Genomic DNA, 23,160 nt, shown 5'->3' with positions numbered 1-23,160 from the left:
TTAAAAACCTATGAGCTCACACATTAACCAACATTATTTCAAAATTACATATGACTACTTTCCAAGTCTGTGGGCCAGATATTTTCTGAATTACAATATAAACCCTTACAATGCTGTGAAAAATATCAATTACATTACAAATAGTGATTGTTCAAACCTAAGCTTAAGAAATTCTGCAACCTTTGGATAGAACTGTAAAGACACAGTTGAGTTCCAATAAAAATTGAAGGAGCAAATATATCAAAAAGAAACCCTGCTTCATTAGCCCTGAGGGATAGCATAAAATTTAGAAATGTTGTCTTATTTACTCCAAAAGGGAAACAACATTTTCATAGTCAATTAAAGGGATGTATTGTTTCATGAAATAATAAAATGTTATTTTATACAATAAACCTAAATGTACCTTATATTGACATCTTTCAATTTTAAACGTTTTTAATCTTAGTGTGCAAAAATAACTTTATGATGATAAATGAAAACAAAAGTCAAAGGTAACATGCCTCCACCAGCTGAAATATCTTTCAGAATAAGGACTCTGGAAGAACTTACATTAATGTCAGAGTGTTTTTAGTTTTTTGTTTTTTGATTTAATAGAAGGATAGTTGACTTACAAAAAGGCACTGAGTTCTATTATTTGCAGTTTCAATTAGGAACCCTAGACGGTTCAATGCCTGTCGTTGTTGTTTATTATTCGGGATGTTTTGTTTTGTTTTGTTTTGTTTTTCAGTTTGTGATTTTTTGTTTTCATTTTCAAAGACAAAAAAGTAACTTGTTAATTTCTAAAGAAAATAGCAGTTAAATATATATAAATAATCAATATATAAGTGAATAAAATCAAGAAATCCTGATTTTCCCAGCTGCCTTCTCCACTATACTTCTACTGTGAAAGACCATACTGCAATGAGATAGTTCTTGTTATGGTGAGTCAAACCTCCACGCTCCAGGTGCTAAGTGCAATAGATACTTTGCTACTCAATTTACTTAACTTTTGGGCAGCTTTTAACATTGTTGAATGCTGTGTCCTCCTTGATACACTTATTTTCTTTGATTTTAGGATATTATACCTTACTAATTTTGTTCCTTCTCCTGTGATTTTTTTCTTTGCTGTCTCTGCTATAGCACCCTTCTTGATTTAGTGATCACACTGGAGTTTATCATAGCTCAGTTCTAGTCTATCCTCTCTCTCTTGCTGTGGTGACTTCAACAAGATGAATTGCCTGTGTCCCCCAGCTCAGGGAAGATCAAGGCCACATTCAGCAAGAGATGAAATGTCTTCTTTGATACTGTTCTAACTCAGCCCAATATCCACTTTATTCAACATCACTTTATTTATTTTTAAATTTTTGCCTATTTTACTTTTAGCCCTAGGAAACTTGTCTCAAGAAAAGATATCATGTCATAAATGTTAAATATTTGTTCACTGACCTGAAATAATTAACACCGCAGTTTTCAAATAGAATTCATGTACTTCTAGTAAACATTCAGTAACGATTTTGGTAAATATTTCCAACCTGTGATTTGTATCCTCTTACCTAAGATCACTTTTGATTTCACCTAAAACATCTTGGTGTTATCAACCTTTCTTCAGCTCCATTCTAAGTATACTGGTCCAAATTATGCTATGTCTGACTGAAACAAATACATCATATTCCTAATCAGTTTGTCTACCTGCTCTATTGCCATCATGAGATCTGTTCTCCACTTCATTCATAAACATCTTTTTTCAACATGCAAATTTTATGATGGGACACTCCTGCTTTCAACTTCTCCTCACACTCCTAGAAAAAAGCCCACCATTTTTCCCATTTTACCCCAACCTCCCTCACCCCAATCTTAACATCCTGTCTACTCAATTTCATTCCATCCTGATCTCCACTCTGTACAGCTAATTTGCCTTCTAATTCAGGAACAAAACAAGGGATATTCCTTGCAAGAATATCTCTGTCTCACCAAAGTATACATTTTTGTTTGTTTGTTTTTCTTACATATGCACAGTAGCAAGAGAAGAGCAAAAGATAAGGCTACTTAAGAAAAAGCTAGGGGCTTACTTCACTCTGTATGACAGATTCTAGGTCTATCCACCTCATGAAGTAAGCCAGAAAGAGAAAAAGAAGTATTGTATGCTAACTCATATATACAGAATCTATAAAAAAAAATTAAAAATTAAAAAATTAAGAAATAAAAAATTGGTACTGATGAACCCAGGGACCGAACAAGAATAAGGATGCAGATGCAGGGAATGGACTGGAGGATACGGGGTTGGGGGGCAGGGGGCGAAGGAGAAGCTGGGATGAAGTGAGAGCGTAGCATAGACATACATACACTACCAATGGTAAAATAGATAGCTAGCAGGAAGTTGCTGTATAACAAAGGGAGATCAACTCGATGATGGGTGATGCCTTGGAGGGCAGGGACGGGAGGGTGGGGGGGCATCGTGGGAGGGAGAGGATATGGGGATAGGTGTATAAATACAGCTGATTGACTTTGGTGTACCTCATAAACTGGTACAAGAGTGTAAAGCAATTATATTCCAATAAAGAGCTTAAAAAAAAAAAGAAAGAAAAAGCTAGAGGGAGAGGAAAAATACATTGGAAAATTACATATGTACTCATTTTAAACTATAAAGCAAAATATTCTTTACATCTATCTTTCTTATAAAAAAAATCTGGATTTGTTGTCTTGTTTTGTATAGCAGTTCTAAAGAGTTTATAATAATACAGTTGTGATAAGATTTCAACTATTAAAAATAATATAAAATAAAATGTAATGCAAAAATTTAAAAATATATTAATTTTAATTTAATAAAATGTGATATCTCTGAGGCAAAAATTATTTTAGACTTAGTCCTTTAAAATTTAGCTAAGATTAATGATGAACTGATATTTTAGACTGATAAAAATTTCTACAAGAAATTTATTCCTTTTATTTGGTGGTTAGAGTCACTGTAGAATAATGTCACTTATGTTCTTTGAAATAAATTATAAAAACCCTTTCAATATGAGATTTAGAATATTTAATATCAATTCTTTCTAAAATAGATGCTTTCCAGAAAGGTGTCTCTCCTATACCTTCTTCGGATATTTCAAATCTTTCATCACATTTGAACTAAATTATTTCTAGATTGAGAAAATTAGTTAAAAGAAAATCAGTGCTGCCATGTTTTGTTTTCACATAATATATTCCTAATTCTAAAGTTTTGTCAAAATGACTCTTTCTTTGTCTCTGCCCGTCTTTCTCTCTCTTTTCTAATGCACCATTGAAGGATACAATCAGAATTGCCACCATACAACATTAGGATTTAGAATGACTTACCTAGGAGAATGACAACACACAGAAGAATAGCGATTAAGGCTCCTGTACTCAAACCAGCCGAGGACAGGAAGGCTTCCGCATGGCAGGTCCGCACGCGCCCATCTCTGTCGCATGCACAAACCCTGATGGTGAGGGTGCTGCTGCTGCTGAGAGAGGGGATTCCACCATCAGAGATCATAATGGGGAGATAATACACATCCTGAATAGTTCGACTAAATCTCCTCCGCCTTGTCAGAATGCTGGCTGTGTTATCTATGACAGACATAAGCAGAACAAAATGTACTTAGTAAAGCCGCCATTAAAGAGTCACATTTCCTTTAATGGATAAAATGGGCATGTGCGATTTTTTTTTTTCTGTTTATGAAATGGACAAGGGAAGGTGAAGGAGAGATTACTGGTGAGTAACTAATACTGGTTCTCAAATGGAGAAACCTATATGAAAAGTTAATAGGGCCTGGACTAAAGGGGAGGGGAAACAGTGGATGACAGAGAAACTAGGAAGCAATAAGCATTTGGGGCGTGGACACAGTAGCCAAAGGACTGAAAAGGATATGTGGATACCAAACTATGGGGTGAGCCAGTCGTCCCTACCCCAAACCTGATTCTGAATATAAGTGACAGAAACAGACATCTGTATTTTTAGCAAACTTCAGGTGAGGTTAATGTATGCAAATATTTAATCATTGGTACAGATAATGTATTTATGGAGATACTGGATCAATTGATAAACTGTTTCAGACTTGTGTTTTGAAGCACTCTAGTTATCGTGAACACACCATGGGAAAGGTAATGATGACTAAGATAGTTAATTTCATTTTTATGTGCTTTTAAAATGCTATGTACTATAGTAAATGATCACATGACGTATTTTGATCAATCCACACAACACTATAAGGGAGAGGATGTTAAATTCCTCACATTTTAGGGGAAATCATTTTTATTAGGAATAATAATGTTAAAATAATCTCAGTCCCAGAGGAAAAATTGCCCCAAATCACAGAAATAGTGAATAATCAAGCTACAACCCCAGTGCATTCTAGAACCCTGCTCAAAACCAGAATGTCATACTGCCTCTTCTCCACCAGTTCACATCCAATTGGTATTGATGGCCTCAGGTGCACATAGGACATGTTTATCTTAGCATTGTTATTCCTCCTCCCACAACTGTTAGCTAAAAGATCGTTTTGCTGCTCAGAACCCCTGCATGAAGTGACTTGTTGCCCAAGCCTCAGATTGCCACCTGGCCCAAGGTCACACCCTTCTTTAGCAGCAAATAACCAATGATGCGTTGCAAGATTATAAAGGTCAAGCCATTTCTGCTGAATGCAGAAAGTACCGAAGGGCAAGTTTAGTTCCAGAGCTTTCCCATGGGGGCAGCCATGGACACCTTCAAATTGCATGGCAGCTCAATTTCTCACTGTGCCTTTCTCCCACTGTGGTCCACAGATACTGATCATGAGGGCACACTCCAATAAACATCTTGCCCCCTAAACTCCAATCCAGAGACTATTCACAGAGAATCCAACCTGTGGCTACACCTATGAGTTAATTACTTTTCACTAAAATGTCAGTAAATCATTAGACAATTACTTTCAGAGATTTTTTTTTCTCATATCAATTTCTCTTATTCTGAAAATTGGAATTCTGTTACTTATGAGTATGTTTATGATAGTCATGATACAATACCCTACGGCTATATATTCTCTTGATTGTACACTGCCAAACGAATGCAATAGAAAGATAATAAGTATTTCAAAATGTATTAAATATAATACAGGTAATAAACACATGACTAGTATACATTATATGTGTAAATAAAAATTATATAAACACATATACACACATACATATATATAAGTTGTTGCTGGTTTGTTATAGGACGTAAATAAATAATCTAACTAGTTATTTAAAATATTTTTTTACCTGGAAGAAGAGAAATTTAAAGAAAAGTGTATTGATTGCCTACTCTTTAGCAGGTTTCAGAATGATGAAAGTAAAGAGGAGAAACTGCATCACATGTGTTTTTAAGAGTATAACTGTCACAGGTACTCTCCTAGAAACCCTGACCTTTGAGCAAGCACACCTATCAGGTGTAGGATGTTGATCAGGATTAGTATAAACTTGCCTACATGCACAATCCCTTAGTCTAAGAAAAAGTTATGAATATATACTCATAGGCACAAACACGTTTGAGAATCTCACTGCCGGTCCTCTGAAGAAGAGATGTAAGACACTGATCCCTGGTCTGAGTAAACATCATAATGTGTGGAATGACATGCTAACATGCAGGGGTAGGTGGGGACTCCCTTTCATGGCTCTAGCCTTGTATCCACTTTACATTCTTAATCTGAAGCATGTCCTTTTTCAAGATAATTATTGGAAATGCAATCAGAAACATGATGAAAAACAAGATGAGAGATTGAATATGTTTCTAGTGCATTTTAAGTTCTCATATAGAAAGCTCTCAGACATGGAGACATGACAATATTCTTTCATTTTTCCAGCTGAAGGTTTGACTTTTTAAAAGAAAAGAGGATTCAGGAAGTAAAGAGCTTCCTACCTAGAAAGGCTTAGCACAGCAGAATAATGAGCTCTTGACAGGGGATATTGTGTACCTCCCTGGAACTGCAAAAAATGTACTTGACAGTAGGTTCACTGAACTTGAACAAGAAAACTCTGAACTAAAATGAAAGGGGTAAGAAGATATATACATATACACACATACATGTAAATATACAAATATATGACAACAAACTTTGTCTTGCTGAAACTGCAATGTTACATGACAAGAGCAACAACAAATCTCTAAACCTGATTTTTTATGTTTACAAAAATAAACCAAGTATTATAGAAAGTCTTGCATAAGTTTAAAGTGGATAAAAAACTAATATGAATTGAATGAAGAGAAACCACAGCAGGACGTAAAATCTGTGGCTGAGAAGAGCCAATTATCAATGTTAAATAAAGGACAATCTCTAATAATGTGTACCCAAGCTTGGTTCTTAATTCTAACTCTCAAGAGTTTGGATGAAGACAGAAGATTATAGAACACTTGGAAGCCAAGCTAATATAGCTAATGTATTGGATAAGGATTCATGGAGATTTTGAACAGCTAGCACGAAGACATTAAACTAACAAGAAGACAGGAACTAAAGATGTGTGTTAGACAGTAAACTTTAAAAAGTATCATATGAGAGAGGTCTTGAATAACATCTATTATTTTCCAATATATGTACTATCTGAATGCAGCAATGAGGCAATAGATCTAAAAGAGTCTCAGAAGGATTCAATAATGATATGGAATTTCTGTGTAGCTCTTTATTGAGAAGACTTCATTGGAATACTGTGCATACATTTGGATCTACTATCTTAAAAGTGATACTTTAACCCAATTTAGAAGACCTTGACTGTGATTAAAAGAGGTAGAAAAATATGTCATGTGAAGAATCTTTGAAACAAAGAGTGTGACAATTCTACGTATCTTATATAAATTTAGGAGCCCCAAATGTCTTAGAAATTGTCCAGAAAAATTTGGGAAACTCTCTTAGTAATTAATGTCTTTCTGAATATAATAAATATACTTCTGACATTCCCAGCAGCTATATCTTTGATAAAATATGGAAATACCCTGGAACATGCTTTAATCTTTCAAAATAGATGACAGCATATTATTTGTTTTTGTTGTATATCCCATTTCTTGCTCAGAAAGGGATATGGCACATATAGGAGGAAGCAGGGAGACTGCCAGGCAGATATACAATAGCTGACTCATGAAGATATTTACAGATATCATTGTGATGACTGTGAAAAAATTGAGATTTTTAGTCCTTTGAAAAACAATAATAACAAAATTTTATTTTTGCAACTATAAGTAGTCCAGGGACTTCATAATTGATAGTTTTGGGGGACTCTTTCACAAAAACAATATTATGGTAAAATACAAGGTTGGGTAGACACGTATACTTCCAACTTCCACATTTCTACAGGGACAGAGGCTACAGAATACAACAGTATAATACAAGTAACACAGTGCTTCTAAAATTCAGAGATAGTTTTCTTGAACTAGTAGTATGTGTTCTATTATTTATTCAATATTTTGAAAGATCTTGAAAGGTTCTAATCTCTGTGCTACTTTCATAAACTGTAGTACGGTTTAAGTTAAAATAAGGCATACTTTTTTAAAATACTCCCTGGGGCAAAAATGTATCCTACATTAAAGTCCAAACTTACCTTCTATCTTGGAAAGTATTAAAACCATGTGTTCTTCAAAAGCCCTAAATTATCAGATACCCATACACTCCCTGCCACTTCAAAGGATTCCTTATTTGATCATGCAGGCATAAAGATAAACTTTATCTCAAGCAAAGCCTAGCAGACTATTAAAGTAATATTTCCAAACCTACCACAATACTAGAAACATTTGAGATCTTCAGATGTTTTTCTCTAATTGGACTAAACATTTTTTTAATCTGATGAAAAAGCTAGCAGATAGCTTCCACAGAGAGATAAATATGCATGGCTTTATATCGTTTTCATTTTTATCTGGTCTTCCAGCAGCAATAAGATCTATTCATAATTTAACTAATATCAGAGCCCAAGCAGGAAACAACACTCTTTTGCTTTCCTGCAAAATACCTTTCACATAACAGGTACTTGATAAATAATGATTTGAGCTACACTCAGCAGGAACTTGTCTTCTGTTACAGTTTCCTCATTATGCTGACATGCATTAAGAAATTAAAACCAAAATGAACTAATCTATCTTGATCTCCTCATGCTCTCTGCTGAAGGTTTATTCTTTTTCTCCTGTTTCCTGACTTCCCATTCTTTTAATCCTAGAATTACCCTAATCTCAATTTTTAGACTCTATATTCTGCCTGTTCATTTAAGTTTGTAAACATCCTCCTGGCCTCACTTGTGTTTCTGCCAAACCACAAATGCGTGCTCCAATATGTCATTATGTTTGTATTTGCACCCTGGAATGTCACCCCTTTGACCATCTGCCACACTCCTTCTTGATGATTTTTAAATCCCAGAAAAACACAGCCATCCATTGTCTAAAGATTCTGCTTTCAGATTCATAAATAATGCTGGTAAATAGTTATAACCATCTTAAGTGACCCCAATAAGTATATAGGGTAACCCTAAGTTCTCAAAAGAGATTAGTAATCCATTTATTAATATCCATATTTCATTAGATGCATAGAGTAGCTATTCTAGACTTATTTTGCCATTTTCTCTTGAGCCCAATTCCCCCACTCACAGCAGGAAAACATCTTTCTGAAAGGAAACTACCATCTATTATCAACATATTAAAACCACATTTGAAAACTGCTCAACCTTCTTTGCTATTAATTATGTCTGTCTATGTATACAAGACTCCATGACATAAAAAAGAACATGAATACATACAAAACAAAAATATGAATCTTGAAGAATATCAGCAAATCTGCTCATGAAAAACACATATAAATTTGCATGAGTGTTAATTTAGGTGAATAGGTAATCAAGAAGAAAAAAGGAGCTTTTTAAGTAGAAACCCAACCCAAAATCTAAAATAATTCATAGGCATGTCACAATAATATAGTTTCAAAAACTGTAGAAGTACAGATAAAAGCAGCAGTTTACCAAAATATATATATATATATATGAATTTCAACAGAAACTCTCTACCCAATATTTATCACATAACTTTAACAAATACTACACTTTTAGTAAGAAATGGATGAATCAAGTACAATAAATTATGTTTGGAGTCATGATATTTATAAACACTGAAGGAAACTGTAAAGATAAACACTTAGAGAGTCTGAAAAAGACACATAATCCTGTTTTCAAAATTCTTTAAAAATCAGTTTTTAGAGTTTCCTCTGCCTTAAGGCAGAGGGTGGAATTGATGACTCCTGCAACATTCATGTGATTCCGAGCAAGGAAGGAATTAAGACAAAACAGTGTAACCTACATTTTCACAATAGAAAAGCAAAACAAAGTGGCACAGAGTGGCAAAATTAGTCATATTTTTATTGCTCAGAATATGTGTCAGCTCTTTGTTTTGTTTTCCTTTTTTTTTTTTTTTGCTGTCACTGTGAGTAAGAGTATAAGAAGGTGAGAAGGTGTGGGCTGACAAACCCATTAGAAAAAAATACATGAAAGTAAAAAAAAAGAAACAACAACAACACACAATATGTTAAAATCACTAACGAGAGAATAAGAGCATATTTTTCTATCTAGAGCAAAAGACTCACTAAACCCACTACATTTGCAAGTCACCCTTTCCCATTTCAGTGTCATGATGGCTTACAGACTGTTTGTCTTCTCACTAGTCAAGCTGTGAGTCTCTATCTTCCCATAAAGGATAGTGTGAGTCTATCAAGTATGACCAGATAAATGCAAGTAAGTGAAGACTGAGACTTGACCAGGAAGAGAAAGGAGATTCAAAGCTAAACAAGAACATGTCCTGTGTCTCAGCCTCATCACTGACAGTAGTGACTAGGGGCACAGCTGCTTCCACACCCACTAGATAATGTTTGAGGCATCATTTGCAACTACATTCTCAGGACAGACTGTGCATGTGCTATTTTATTTAGGAATGGGAGAAAATGCTAAATGGTGTCTTGAAGCCCTGTGGATAAAAACAGAATTTTAAATGATTATAATCTATAGAGAAATTAAGCACATTACAACACCAGCTGCGAGTTCTCATTTGAAGGGCAAAAATAAATGATGGGAATATCGACTACTAGGGATCTGTCAATGTCAAAGAAGTACAAAATAAACATAAAATCCCTCATGGTTTCCGATATGTATCAAACTAAATATTTCACTACCAGTGGACTGTGAAATCTGAAAGAAAATGCCCTAAAAGACATCTTCTTAACAGCTCATAGTCACATTTGAAAATATCCCTTATCTTAAAATCAATGCAATGTAAATTTAGATATTCCTTCAACAAACCCAAAAGGCCACAAGAAAAAAGAGTATTTTCTGATAATGGCTATTAAGTATTTGGCTAAAAATGATAAAACATAAATAATATGACTTTCACTTTTAGAAGTAATATTACAAAGAAATAATAAAGGTAATCAAGCCAAGGGAAAAAAATCTTCAAAATGCTGCAACAATGTGAAAGTGACAGTCTACAGAATCTTCCATTTAATATGATTTTTAAATGGTCATTTTTTGGTGTGGTTTACTCATTATTTTAAAAAGAATATGCTATTTGAAACCATTCACTTTTAAAGAATGGAAATGTCTACATACGTGGAAAAAAAATATATCTAAAGAAGATAACCTAGAGACAAACATGAGTAACAGATGTTCTTTGTAGCAAATTATCAATAAAGTTCAATGAGGATTTTCAATCTGAAAGGCACATGAAATGTGATTTAGAATAGTCAGTGGGAAGTTGTATAACAAAGGGAGTCCAACTGGAGGATGGAAGATGCCTTAGAGGACTGGGGCAGGGAGGGTGGGGGGACTCGAGGGGGGGGCATCAAGGAAGGGAGGGAATATGGGGATATGTGTATAAAAACAGTTGATTGAACCTGGTGTACCCCACCCAAAAAAAAATAATAATAATAAATAAATGCAATTAAGTTAAAAAAAAATGTGATTTAGAACCCTGAAAATAAACAGAGATACAAATATATACATAGTTAAAAATGATCCCTTCCCCTACTAAAATCTGTAAGATTTACAAATGCACTTGACAATTGGAATTAAGCCTAGGAATTAGTCTGGCAAATCTCCCTGCATCAAATAAAACTGAGTCCCTCAAGAGACAGAATAAAGATCACAAAGCAGAACAGACTTGTAGACTAATAATGATTTTATATTGGTGGATTAGGCTACACTTCTCTATTACAAAATGAATGAGCAAAGGTAATGTATGCACAGACCCCTGGGGTAAGCCTAGACTCACAGACTTTATGACATTATGGTTATAGTTCATTTGCTATAGATACTTGGTTAAGAAGTTGAAATTATACAATGGATTTCTTTGATGCCAAGATAAAAGTTTACTTATCACAATTTAAAGAGAAGATGGTCGTAGGAAAACCTACATTTTAATGAGAAAACATGCTTTCATTGCTGTTTTAAGGTAATACAATTTTTAAATGCTGTAACTTAAAAATTATCATCTGAACGGCAGTTTTTAATTTTAAATATGATTGCATTACTACTAGTATATTAGTTAATGATGAAAATAAGGTCAATATCAAAAATGTATTTAAAATAAATCTTTTGCTCTATATGTTGTTAAAAAATAGAAATTCATCACTTGGCTCTTTTCCAAATCAAAATATTTTTATTTAATATGTAAGGGGTCATAACTTTCCAGATAAATATTGAAAACTGTTGTTTAGTAAAAATTTTTCTATCCACCACAATTGGGTACTAGAGCAACTAAAGAATTAATGGCAGAATATCTTATTTATTTGGGGGGAAGCACAAAATACATCACGGTACTTAATACTTAGAGTTTTTAATAGTGAATTTAAATGCCCATGTCTCTGCTTTGCCACAACTCCCTGGCTAGATTCTTAGGACAAATGTTGCATTCTGTCATCTCTATGGTGTCTTCATTCCCCACCTCATTGAAAGGTATCCTCTGATTCGCTCTACCTGGGGAAACAAACTCTACCATGTAAAGTGAAATCACGTTCCACTTCTTTTAATGATAGGACTTTCAGTGATCTCTAAAGTAACTCACGTTTCACTGCCTTCAATTGCAAGTCACATTTCCTATCATCTTTATTTTCCCAGGTAGATGGAGAGTCCCTTGAAAGCAGGAGCTGTGTGTTTTATTTCCTTGCATTCTGGACAGCTTAGATCACTGTCTCATACACATCAGACAGTGCCTTGAAGACTGAATGGCAGGAAAAAAACAATGTTAACTTAAGAGCTGACTATAGAATTTCTTTTAGAAGAAAGCATTCTAAGAAAGGAGAGTAAGAATGGCAAGGAATAGTAATATAGTGTGAGGCTGTAGTACAACAGCCAGCGTGAAGTGAACAGCTGGTGTCAAATGTCCGGTGAGGGGATAGGGTTGAGTGTGTGTGTGTGTGTGTGTGTTTCAGGTTTCTTTCTTCCTTTTTAATTTGATACAATACGTGAGTACATTCTTATTGAAAATATTCAAAGTGCATTTCAAAGACATTTCTTAAGAAGTATTATATATTCTATCATATTATCATTATTGCTTTTCTATGTGAATATATGCTCCTCAAATCATTATTTCTGTTTTATATTTAATCATGTATTGTTTGTTTTACACTGTCTTTACTTTTCCAGAAGTTTATTTTTATTTTATTTTATTTTCATTTGACTGCTACAGCTCCAAATATTTCATCAATAGAATTTTCCTATAATTGACACATAGTTTTTATATTTTGAGGCATTCAGTATTTTAAAATACCCTTCCTTAATTGTCACATGAGTGTTATCTTAAATAGGAAGAATGTATTTTATTGTAGTTGTTTTTTTTGAAATATCACTAAAAGAAGGTCCATTGACTGTTAGCTTGTAATCTTGCAAATGAGTACTTCAGCTCTGCCTATTCTCTTTACAATTTAAATTCTTTGTCTGAAAATTTGTAAAATTATTTCTTATCTCTCAAGTTAGGGAATTTCTCTGGGATTCTATACATATTTTTGGATCTAAAACCCACATATTCCTGCACTCAAAGTAATTCCTTCAGATAGGTCATTATTATTTTTCCATCTATTTATGTATTTAATTTTTGGTAATCTTTAATGCACCCTTTATAACTTGTAGCACTTTGTGTATGATTACAAATTTTTATATTTTGATCTCCATTCAAAAGAATGAAATATTAATAACTGCCCCCATATCTCCATTTGACAAAAGAGGAAACTGAGTCACACTGTGAGCAAGAACTTGGCTATGGCCTCACACAAAATTAGCAGAGAAGCCAGGTTTCAAACTGAGGCAACCGATTTCCTGAGTCAAACTATGAAACACTATTCTATGTTTCTTCCTTCTCCTTCTTTTTTTTTTTTTTCTCCATTTAACAATTTTTTTACCTAAAATTTCCTCTGTGTCTGGCACTCTGGTAGCAGTTAGGAATACAGCAGCAAATAAGTCAGATAAAAATCCCTGTTCTCACAGAATTTACAGTCTAAATGGGGAGAGAGCTCACAGTGTGACATGTGCTATGATTAGGGAGGTGCAGAGTATCAGATTTGTCATCTAAAAACAGGAATCTGCTTTGGTGATCACTGTGGGTTATTGAGTATTGGGTGACTGGAGAGCTGGCCAACTTGCTCTTTTGGGTATTAAATTTTTCCAGAGTTATGATTCCAAGTATGGATGGAGAATGTGCTCCCAAGACTTTGGCGAAAAGGGGGAAGTGACTGGAGGTTGGTAGATAATAGGAACTGGGAGAGGAGGCAAAATGCCACAAGACTCAAAGGAGCAGAGAGGTGCCCAAGGACAATGCCTCCACCTCCCAGCTCACCTTGAGAGGGTGTGATGGAGAAAGCAATGTTCTCTTGGGCAGTGTTGTCTCCTCTTTGATCTTCCCAGTTACTAATTCAGTTTTCAGCAGTGCCCATTTGAATTTTATCATCTTACCAGAATGTTTAAATTGGTAATATTTTCATGCATCAAGTGAGAAAGTCTTCTTTAGATATTTAAGTATGGTTTTCTCTTTCTAACATTAAGTACCCCTCAATATATGTTAACTGCCTCTGTCCTTCAACCTGCATGACCCTGTAATGTTCTGTGATCATCCTCTCAGGAAGTTTCTTTGAGCTTCGAATCCCAGGGAGTCCTCTGATACAATAAGATTTAGTGGGCAGATTTGGGTCAGTACCCAAATATCTTGTGATTCTCAACGCCTCTGTGCTTTGGAGGTGATTTTCAGGATTCATCTATAGGTTAAGTGTATTTAGCTCTACATGTTATCTCAGTAAAGGTTTTTATTTAAAAGAAATGAGTTTGACATCAATTTTTAGGCTACAGGTTTCTTCATTCTATTATCCCTTTCAGGTAACTACCAAGCTGGACTGCTCTTGCCCTGCACTCTGTTTACTCTACCTTTGGTAATACTTTGTGCTTTGAGCACATGGTACTCTGAGGAGGAAGATTATATCAAGCATGAAAGAGTAACAGAGAAAACAAAAGCCCGAGAAATAGGGGAAAATTGAGTGAATTGGTGAATGACACAGAGAGTGACCATGTTGTATACCCCACTCGCATAATCTTGAGAAATTTTGGAGGGGATCTTGGTTTTGCTCAGTACATAGGATGCGATTCTAAACCAATTTTAATTCAATTTTTAAGAACAAATATCTGTAGCCTATCCATGAACAACTGGGCAGCCAACATCTTAATGATAATTAGATTGTTAATGAACTGTGTCCTTTCTTCCAAGCCCAATTTATATCCCAACTATTTAACGAAACTTGCTAAATGGTCCTTGTGGTATAAAACATAGTCTGGATAAAATGGTAGTTTTTGACTAACCAATACTCTCACTCATGACTAAGAGAATAGCCTGAAATCTTCAAGGAAATTTCTGTTTAATGGCATTAGAAAATGGCTGAAGCAAGATAAGTAGAGGGGTAAGATTCTAGAGAGGGCAAAAACGTGGGGACGTGAACTATGGATTACAATGTATTTGTTTATACTAAGAACAAACAAGAGGCTGGAATTCCTAGCTGGGGACAGAGATAATAGGAGAACTTTTAGAAGTCTCCTGAGCATGCAATCATAGTGGAAATCGAGGGGCCTTAAACACATGGCTGATTCTCCCTAAAGACATTTGTTAATTTGAAAGTTTAAATTGAAAGTTAAATTGAATGTTTAGCAGCGATCTAAAACTATAAGTGGAAACGAAGAACTTTTATTTATTTATTTTTTTCCCATCTCTTCCTATTGAAAAGACAATGATTAAGGTAGGGGACCAGGGTGAATGGCTCTAGCCCACAAACAGGCTCTCAGTTGAAAGCCCTAGAGGGCCGTGCCTTAGGGATAGGAATAAATCAGAGACAGAGGGAATCTAAAGAAAACTGCAAATTAGCCTTGACTTAGTTCAACCCTGATTGGATTAAAGTACAGGCATAGCTCCTTTTATCTTTGCTATACTGTACTTGGCATTTATTGTGTTTTTTATAAATTGAATTTTATGACAACCCTGTATCAAGCAAGTCTATTGATACCATTTTTCCAACAGTCTTTGCTCACTTCCTGTCTCTGTGTCACATTTTGGTAATCATCCCAATACTTCAAACTTTTTCATTATTAGTACATTTGTTATGGTGATCTGTGATCAGTGATCTTTGATGTTACTATTGCAAAAGCATTATGACTCACTGATCGCTCAGATGATGGCTAGTATTTTTTAACCAATAAAGTATTTTTCAATTAATGTATGTACATGTTTTAGACATAATGCTATTTCACACTTAACAGACTAAGTATAGCATAAAGATAACTTTCATATACACTGGAAAACCAAAAAATTCATGTGACTCACTTTATTATGATAATTACTTTATTGTGGTGGTTTGGAACTGAACCCACAAAATCTTGAGGTATGCCTGTAATAACACCCCTCACTAATTGCACCTCCAAGAAAATGGTGAACAATCTCTGAAGAAATACACTACCATCTGAAACACTTCTAGGTTTAGAAACTATGTGTGGCACTCAACTAAAAATTACTAGACATATTAAGAAGCAAGACTATTATTTCCCAGTCCTGTCTCTGCAATCCCCCTGATGAAAAACAAAAACAAAAACCTATCACTTTATTGAGAAAGTAGAGTTAGCTGACAGTGATTGTAAAATCATTAAGATTAATATGTTCAAGAAAATAGAGGAATGAAAGATAGAAAACATAAATGAAAGGATAGAGAACTTCATCAGAGAACTACATCTTTATAAAAGGGAAAAAACTGGCTATCAACCAAAGCAATGAGTGGACCACATTTTCTTTAAGTGCATGTATAATATTTGATTTGATAGGACACTTGCTTCCTTGAGCAGGATATTAGTTGCATGCTGGTGTTTTCTACCAATATATTCCTGGCATATGTCACAGTGAATAAAAAAAAAAAAATAGGCTCCAAATAAAGAAACTTTTATATACATAGGATAGAACATTTAAGAAGACATTTGTTCTCTAATGTTCAGATAGATTTGCAGATTCCAGATTAATGAGGGATAAAATATAGGGCAGGAAAGATCCAACAAAGACAGTGGAGATTTGGAACAATGTGGAACATTATCTTAAATTTAAGTATTTATTTAGCAGATCTGGGCTGTAAATAGGAGAATCCCACCAGGGTATAGATGGAGAAGATCTTCTTAATTGATATGAGGACATTAGTGATGATTCTAGGCATAAACACTCTTAAGGCATCTATCTCTGGAGTTCAGATTTTATTGTGGTCAAGGGTTGGGGCTTAGAGTTTCTCAAGCTCACTCTTCATAGATGAATTTAAAACATAACAGCAAGAATTTAACATTGGGGGAGAGGGGAAAAAGGCCCAAATTATCAGTTATCACCCAAAAACCTCTAGAACAAAGGAAAATAGGGGTGCTGGCTTTTTCTCTGCTAGTGGCTGGCAAAGTGTTTACTCAAGACAGCCATCTTTGAAATGGCTGCCTCTTTGAAGTGGATCCCTGTCAATCAATCAAGTTTTAGACAGACAGTGACATTACAAAGAAGAAGAAGAAGAAGAAGAAGAAGAAGAAGAAGAAGAAGAAGGAGAAGGAGAAGGAGAAGGAGAAGGAGAAGGAGAAGGAGAAGGAGAAGGAGAAGGAGAAGGAGAAGGAGAAGGAGAAGGAGAAGGAGAAGGAGAAGGAGAAGGAGAAGGAGAAGGAGAAGGAGAAGGAGAAGGAGGGGAAGGAGGGGAAGGAGGGGAAGGAGGGGAAGGAGGGGAAGGAGGGGAAGGAGAAGAAGGAGGAGAAGGAGGAGAAGAAGAAGAAGAAGAAGAAGAAAGAAGAAGAAGAAGAAGAAGAAGAAGAAGAAGAAGAAGGAGAAGAAGGAGAAGAAGGAGAAGAAGGAGAAGAAGGAGAAGAAGGAGAAGAAGGAGAAGAAGGAGAAGAAGGAGAAGAAGGAGAAGAAGGAGAAAAGGAGAAGAAGAAGAAGGAGAAGAAGAAGGAGAAGAAGAAGGAGAAGAAGAAGGAGAAGAAGAAGGAGAAGAAGAAGGAGAAGAAGAAGGAGAAGAAGAAGGAGAAGAAGAAGGAGAAGAAGAAGGAGAAGAAGAAGGAGAAGAAGAAGGAGAAGAAGAAGGAGAAGAAGAAAGAGAAGAAGAAGAAGAGGAGAAAGAAGAAGGAGGAGGGGAGGGGGAGGGGGAGGAGGAGGAGGAGGAGGAGAAGGAGAAGAAAAGCCAGCTGTGAGGGTTTACACTACCTTTATACCTTTGTAATGTCATCTTTATAATAGTTAGAGAAAACAATTAACAGGTTATTCCTTGAGCTCAGGCTCTGTTCAAGGAAGTAAGAGTCCTATATACCAAAGCAAATACATCCATTCAAAGAAAAGGTAGTCCAAACACTCACTGCTTTAGTTGATAGCCATCTCTTCCTTTTACAGAGATGTAAATCTTTACCATCTTTATAATGTCTTAGTATCTGTTGGGATACGCCCTCTTTTCTTCTCTTTCCTCTAACTATATACTTCCTTCATCTTCTTCTACATTCTTGCTTTTCTCAACTCTTTCCCATTTGCATTTTATTAACAGATTATTAAATTCAGTTTATGATAAAAATTATATTTAACTTATAGATTAATATGGAAATTTGAGTGTTTTGATTTACTAATGGTATAAATGTATTATTTTTGTATTTTTTAATTTTTTCAGCAGCATTACCTTTTACAATGGTGAACTTGAACATTATTTATTGGTCATCTTTCCTCTGATGATCTTAGAAGAGTTTTTTGTTAAATTGTTTGATTTGTTTTTACTATTTTAAATTTATATGATTTGTTATTTATTCATATTTTTTACATATAGGAAATCTAGCTATTTGGGGCATTTATTTGTATTCCAAAATTTGACAATCTATCCAATTGTTTATTAAGATGTTTCTGTGGATTCTTTTAAATTTGCATGAAGAAAATTGAATCTCACTTCTTAATGATAATCTTATGTTTTGTTTCTATTTATTATTGTTCTTTTGTTCTATTTTTGTTTTCATTTTATCTTTTTGGACTGAGGAGAACATTCAGTACACTACTGATTAGTGGTAGTGATTGAAAATATCCTGAGACTAGAACAATTTTCCAGCTGAACACATCAGAAATTGCTAATTCTTAGAAATGTGAGATGCAATGAACATTATGGTACATGTTTCTTGACACAGCTGATTCACTTTAGTGTACCCCAAAAACTGGTACAAGAGTGTAAAGCAAATATATTCCAATAAAGAGCTTAAAAAAAAAGAAATGTGAGCTAAATAAATTAATAAATGTGCTTTATTTTGAGAAAGCAAGTTTTGGATTTTTTTTTTCAGCAATAGCTGTTATTTTTAAGCAATAGCTAAATATTTCTAACTTTTTATATAAATTGCCTATCACATTTTGAATTTGGTATATCTCTTGTAAGCAGCATATACCAGTATAATTTTAATTATAATAAATATCTTTAAGAATGATATTTAATCTGACCATGACTATGGCATATTTGAACTACTTTCTATTTCAAATAAAATTGTCATTGCATCTACTTTGTATCTTTTATTCTACCTTCTGACCTCTTTTCTATTGATGAAATAAGCTTTATTATTTAACTTTTTAAAAGTCTTTCCTTGCTTTGGAAATTACAGATTCTGATTCTATTAATTTAGTGTTAACTCTTCAAATTCTAACATTTGAAATGAAATATTAATTGCAAGGCTTTTTTACCTATTATTTCTTGCAGAGATCCTGAAGGCAAAGATTAATACAATATTTGCCAAAAAGTCAGTAGCTAAAAATAGTTTCTTTTCTTATACATTGGAAAAAGTCTTTAGTAACTGTCCTCCCTTAATTCCTGATAGTTTACCACTGCTAACTAAATATAGAGAAGGTTGACAATAGGGAATTATTTTCCTTTAGCAGTTTGAGCATATAATTGTTATCAAATTCTGTCATCTATTTTTTCTATTTTAACAGGAATCTCCTTGAGATCTAATTATTATTGCTTTTTAAGTATTCTACCTTTTCTTTTTGATTAGTTCAATTTTTTTCTCTTTATCTTTGAGGTTTAGCACTTTTAAAAAAATCTTTATTGGAGTATAATTGCTTTACAGTATTGTGTTAGTTTCTGCTGTACAACAAAGTGAATCAGTTATATGTATACATATATCCTCATTTTGGCATATTCAAATATAGTAGCTGTGGCACTTGGGCTCAGTAGTTGTGGCTCATGGGCTCTAGAGCACAGGCTCAGTAGTTGTGGTACATGGGCATAGTTGATCCGCGGCATGTGGGATCCTCCCGGACCAGGGCTCAAACCTGTGTCCCCTGCATTGCCAGGTGGATTCTTAACCACTGTGCCACCAAGGAAGTCCCTAAATACAGATTTCTAAACATTATTTATAAATATAGTAGATTTCAATCTACCTAAGGCAGAAAGTTGAATGCTTCTCAAATTATGCAATTATTTGAATATGGGAAAATATGAATTGATTTTTACATATTTAGCATAGTTAATTACATTAAATACATTTGGGATTGCAGGGTAGGATGTTCAGATGTAAATAAATGTGTAATAGTCAATTAAATACAATCTTGCATACACAAACATGGATGAATATGTATTGCCACAAGCAGGGCTGACCATAAGGATAGTTAAAATGAGAGAGACCAGCAAGCTGGGTATTTTATATGAAATTTGTTATGGCCACATGCACAATATGGTATCTCTGTTATGATAATTTAAGGAAGCTTAGGGATAATAAGAAAAATGTTTAGTGGGTTGTCATTCAGTGATTTCATATTTCCTTGAATTTGAAAATGCTTCTTCATGAAGGGTACAGAGAAGGAATTAACCGTTTACTCCAAAATGTATGTGCCGTTGTTCCTTCATGTGATTCTATGGCAAGTGTTAAATCCTAAATAACAGCACATTCAGATATACATGATCAAAAATAGTTTTGATAAGAAGAAAGTAGATGCCAATCAGAACACTGTACATATTGAGTGGCTTGATGTTTCCCTTCCATAAGGAAGAGTGACTTTTACACAACTTTGAGGAATCTACCAAATAAGGAATCTAAATCATGGTAAATCATCTCTAGTTATTACGGTGTTCTTTTTTCCCTACACAATAAGAAGGTTAAACAAAAATAATTCAAAAATTTCCACAATGCTCTGTAATTATGTATATATATCTACCCATATTTTGGAAAAATATTCATAATAGCAAGGGCAATATAATTTGTACAGCACATCTTGATAGCCTTGCTAATGCAAGATTATTTCAAACATCGCATTTCCTTTCCTAACTGTCCCTAGGACATATTTTTCGTTTTTCCTAATTTAAATTTTTTCCACCTCCTAGCAGTTGCAGCAGCTCTCATAAACATGTTTGTCAGCTAAGATTTCTCTTAAAATTTGCCCAAGAGCATATTACATGTACATTTCTTGTTTAAAGGGATGCTTCTGTATAAACTCAGTGAAAGTTATTTGTACATATGGCTCAATTTTAAATACAAGCTATTCACAGATCATAACACATTAACATCAAACTGACTTTGAATGTTGATTTGCAAGCTGTTCATGAGTATATAACAATAAAGCAAAGCTGCTCAGGCCTACTCCATATCAAGTCAAAGCAGATACCACATAGATCAAAAAATATATGTCTTCATGTTCACCTTCATTGTCCTTCAGAGTGAAGTTTGGATTTATAGACAGGTGTTCATCAAGAAAGAAGTTAAACCTTGGTCCATTGGCAAAATCATCCTTATCAGTGGCACTGATGGTATGAATAACCTAAAGAAAACACAAAATTAAATAGTAAATTTAATTTGGCTTCTTCCCTTGGTTTTAATTATAACATTTTCAATGCCCAGCTTGAGTGTTTTCAAATTTTTAATCTAGTAAAAGTATCAACTACTTTTCTCTCCATTGCATTAGACTTTAAGAAATGTATTATGGCACACCTTATAAGCATTCACAATTTATTTTCTAGCATGGCACAAACATTTAATGTTTTTTTCTTTATTGCCCACAGTACCTCAGGGCCAATTATTATAAGGTTTTATGTGAACACCTGTTTGAGGAGACATGAAGTATTGTCTGTACAAATACACATATCCCAGCGTTGATGTAGAACAGCCTTTTAGTACATGTTGGTCTCAGTCAGTAAATACAAAAGCACTAGAGTCATAATTTTTGTTTCAGGAGACCTCTGAGATCATGATCCAGTCCCTGTATTTTAGAGATGAGGACTCTCAGTCCCAAAAGAAGTGTGACATGCCTCATATCTATAACACAGTGGCAGAGGTAAAACTAGACCACTCAGAGCTTTATGAAATATTTTTCATCCCTAGTGGTTGAAAGAAAGCAATACCAAAATTTGGACATTATACACATTAAAGAACAGAGAAAGTTAGAATATATTAATAAAATATTCCCAGTAGCCTAAGAGCAGCACACACATTCCAATAGTTATAGTCATTGCAATCTTTAAAAATAATATTGAAACAAGCAAGATAATATTTTCCTTTTGAAAAAAATTAGTATCCTAAAGCTCAGCTGTTTTCTTTCCAGCCTTTCCTTAGAGAAATTGAAAACAGGCAGAGGGAAAGTAGAGCCAGAAAAATAGTATTCCCTGTATATGCAATACAGTACATGCATTTCAAAAGTTGATATGCTTTCTAAGAACATTTTACTCAGTTTCACTCCATTTAAATATTTTACAGGTGAAATAATCCACCAAAATGCATCATAGTTAAAACCTAAATTCCTCTCCAGGTTATTCCTCTCCAAGTTATTCCTCTCCAGCCCATTCGTTTGTGAGGGAGATGAGGGGGAAAATAAAAGTACTGAGAATGAGTGGTCAGGGCAGGTAGGACAAGAAATGCATGTGTTTTCATGAAGTGAAAGTGAAGAAAGGGCTTCAGGATACAGAAGTGATCAATTTCCTTCATATATTCCCACGTCTCACTCCTTATATGCTTTCCCATCTCCATTCAGAATTTATTTTCTCAGCAAGATATCCTGGGTAAAAACCCCTCCCCCAACACATTTCAAGACGATTCTATCATTCTTCTCTTCATTATTTCCCTCCCTATTATGTATTTACTAACTGAAAATTTACATAGTTGCTGATTTTTTTTCACTTAAAGTACAACTAGTTTCTAGATAGATTTGTTTTTTCTTGTTATTGCCTTTTGATTATAAACAAAATAAATTGATGGATAATCAGAAGCAATCTTGATGATTTTTCTCAAGTGCAGGAAAAGCTCCATAGAGTTTAGAGTCTGCAAAATCTGAAGAACACAACTAGGCTTTCTACACTTTAGTTACTTAGTATCAAATTAAAATAAAACATCAAATTTTCAAGATTACTTTCAGGGTTAGGTAAAACAAATACAGTCAGCCCTCCATATCCATGGTTCTGAATCTATGGATTCAACCACCCTGGACCAAAAATACTAAAAAAAAAAAAAAAAAAAATCCAGAAAGTTCCAAAACGTAAAACGTGAATTTGCCATGAAGTGGTAACTATTTAGATGACATTTACATTGTATTTACAACTATTTACATAGCATTTACTTTATATTAGGTATTATAAGTAATCATAAGAGATGATTTAATGTATATGGGACGGGGGCTTTCCAGGTAGCACAGCGGTTAAGAACCCGCTTGCCAATGAAGGGGAC

At 34.3% G+C, this 23,160-nt stretch overlaps 1 protein-coding gene across 3 annotated transcripts in view; it reads right to left on the bottom strand.

Annotated features, from left to right (window-relative positions):
- CDH18 (cadherin 18) overlaps positions 1–23,160 on the bottom strand; it is a 743,326-nt gene that overhangs the window by 6,298 nt on the left and 713,868 nt on the right. For 2 of the 3 annotated variants that reach the window (XM_057709534.1, XM_057709535.1), the window contains 2 exons: positions 21,148–21,265; positions 3,313–3,564 (listed from right to left, as the gene is read on the bottom strand). In XM_057709534.1, the coding sequence (XP_057565517.1) occupies positions 3,313–3,564; positions 21,148–21,265 (370 nt within the window). The remainder of the gene's footprint in view (positions 1–3,312; positions 3,565–21,147; positions 21,266–23,160) is intronic. The other variant, XM_057709536.1, reaches the window with a different exon arrangement.

The sequence above is a fragment of the Hippopotamus amphibius genome, chromosome 15 (genome assembly GCF_030028045.1).
Source record: "Hippopotamus amphibius kiboko isolate mHipAmp2 chromosome 15, mHipAmp2.hap2, whole genome shotgun sequence".
NCBI lineage: Eukaryota > Metazoa > Chordata > Mammalia > Artiodactyla > Hippopotamidae > Hippopotamus > Hippopotamus amphibius.
The sequence above is the reverse complement of the archived record's forward strand: the minus strand, read 5'-3'. Positions and strand labels throughout refer to the sequence as shown.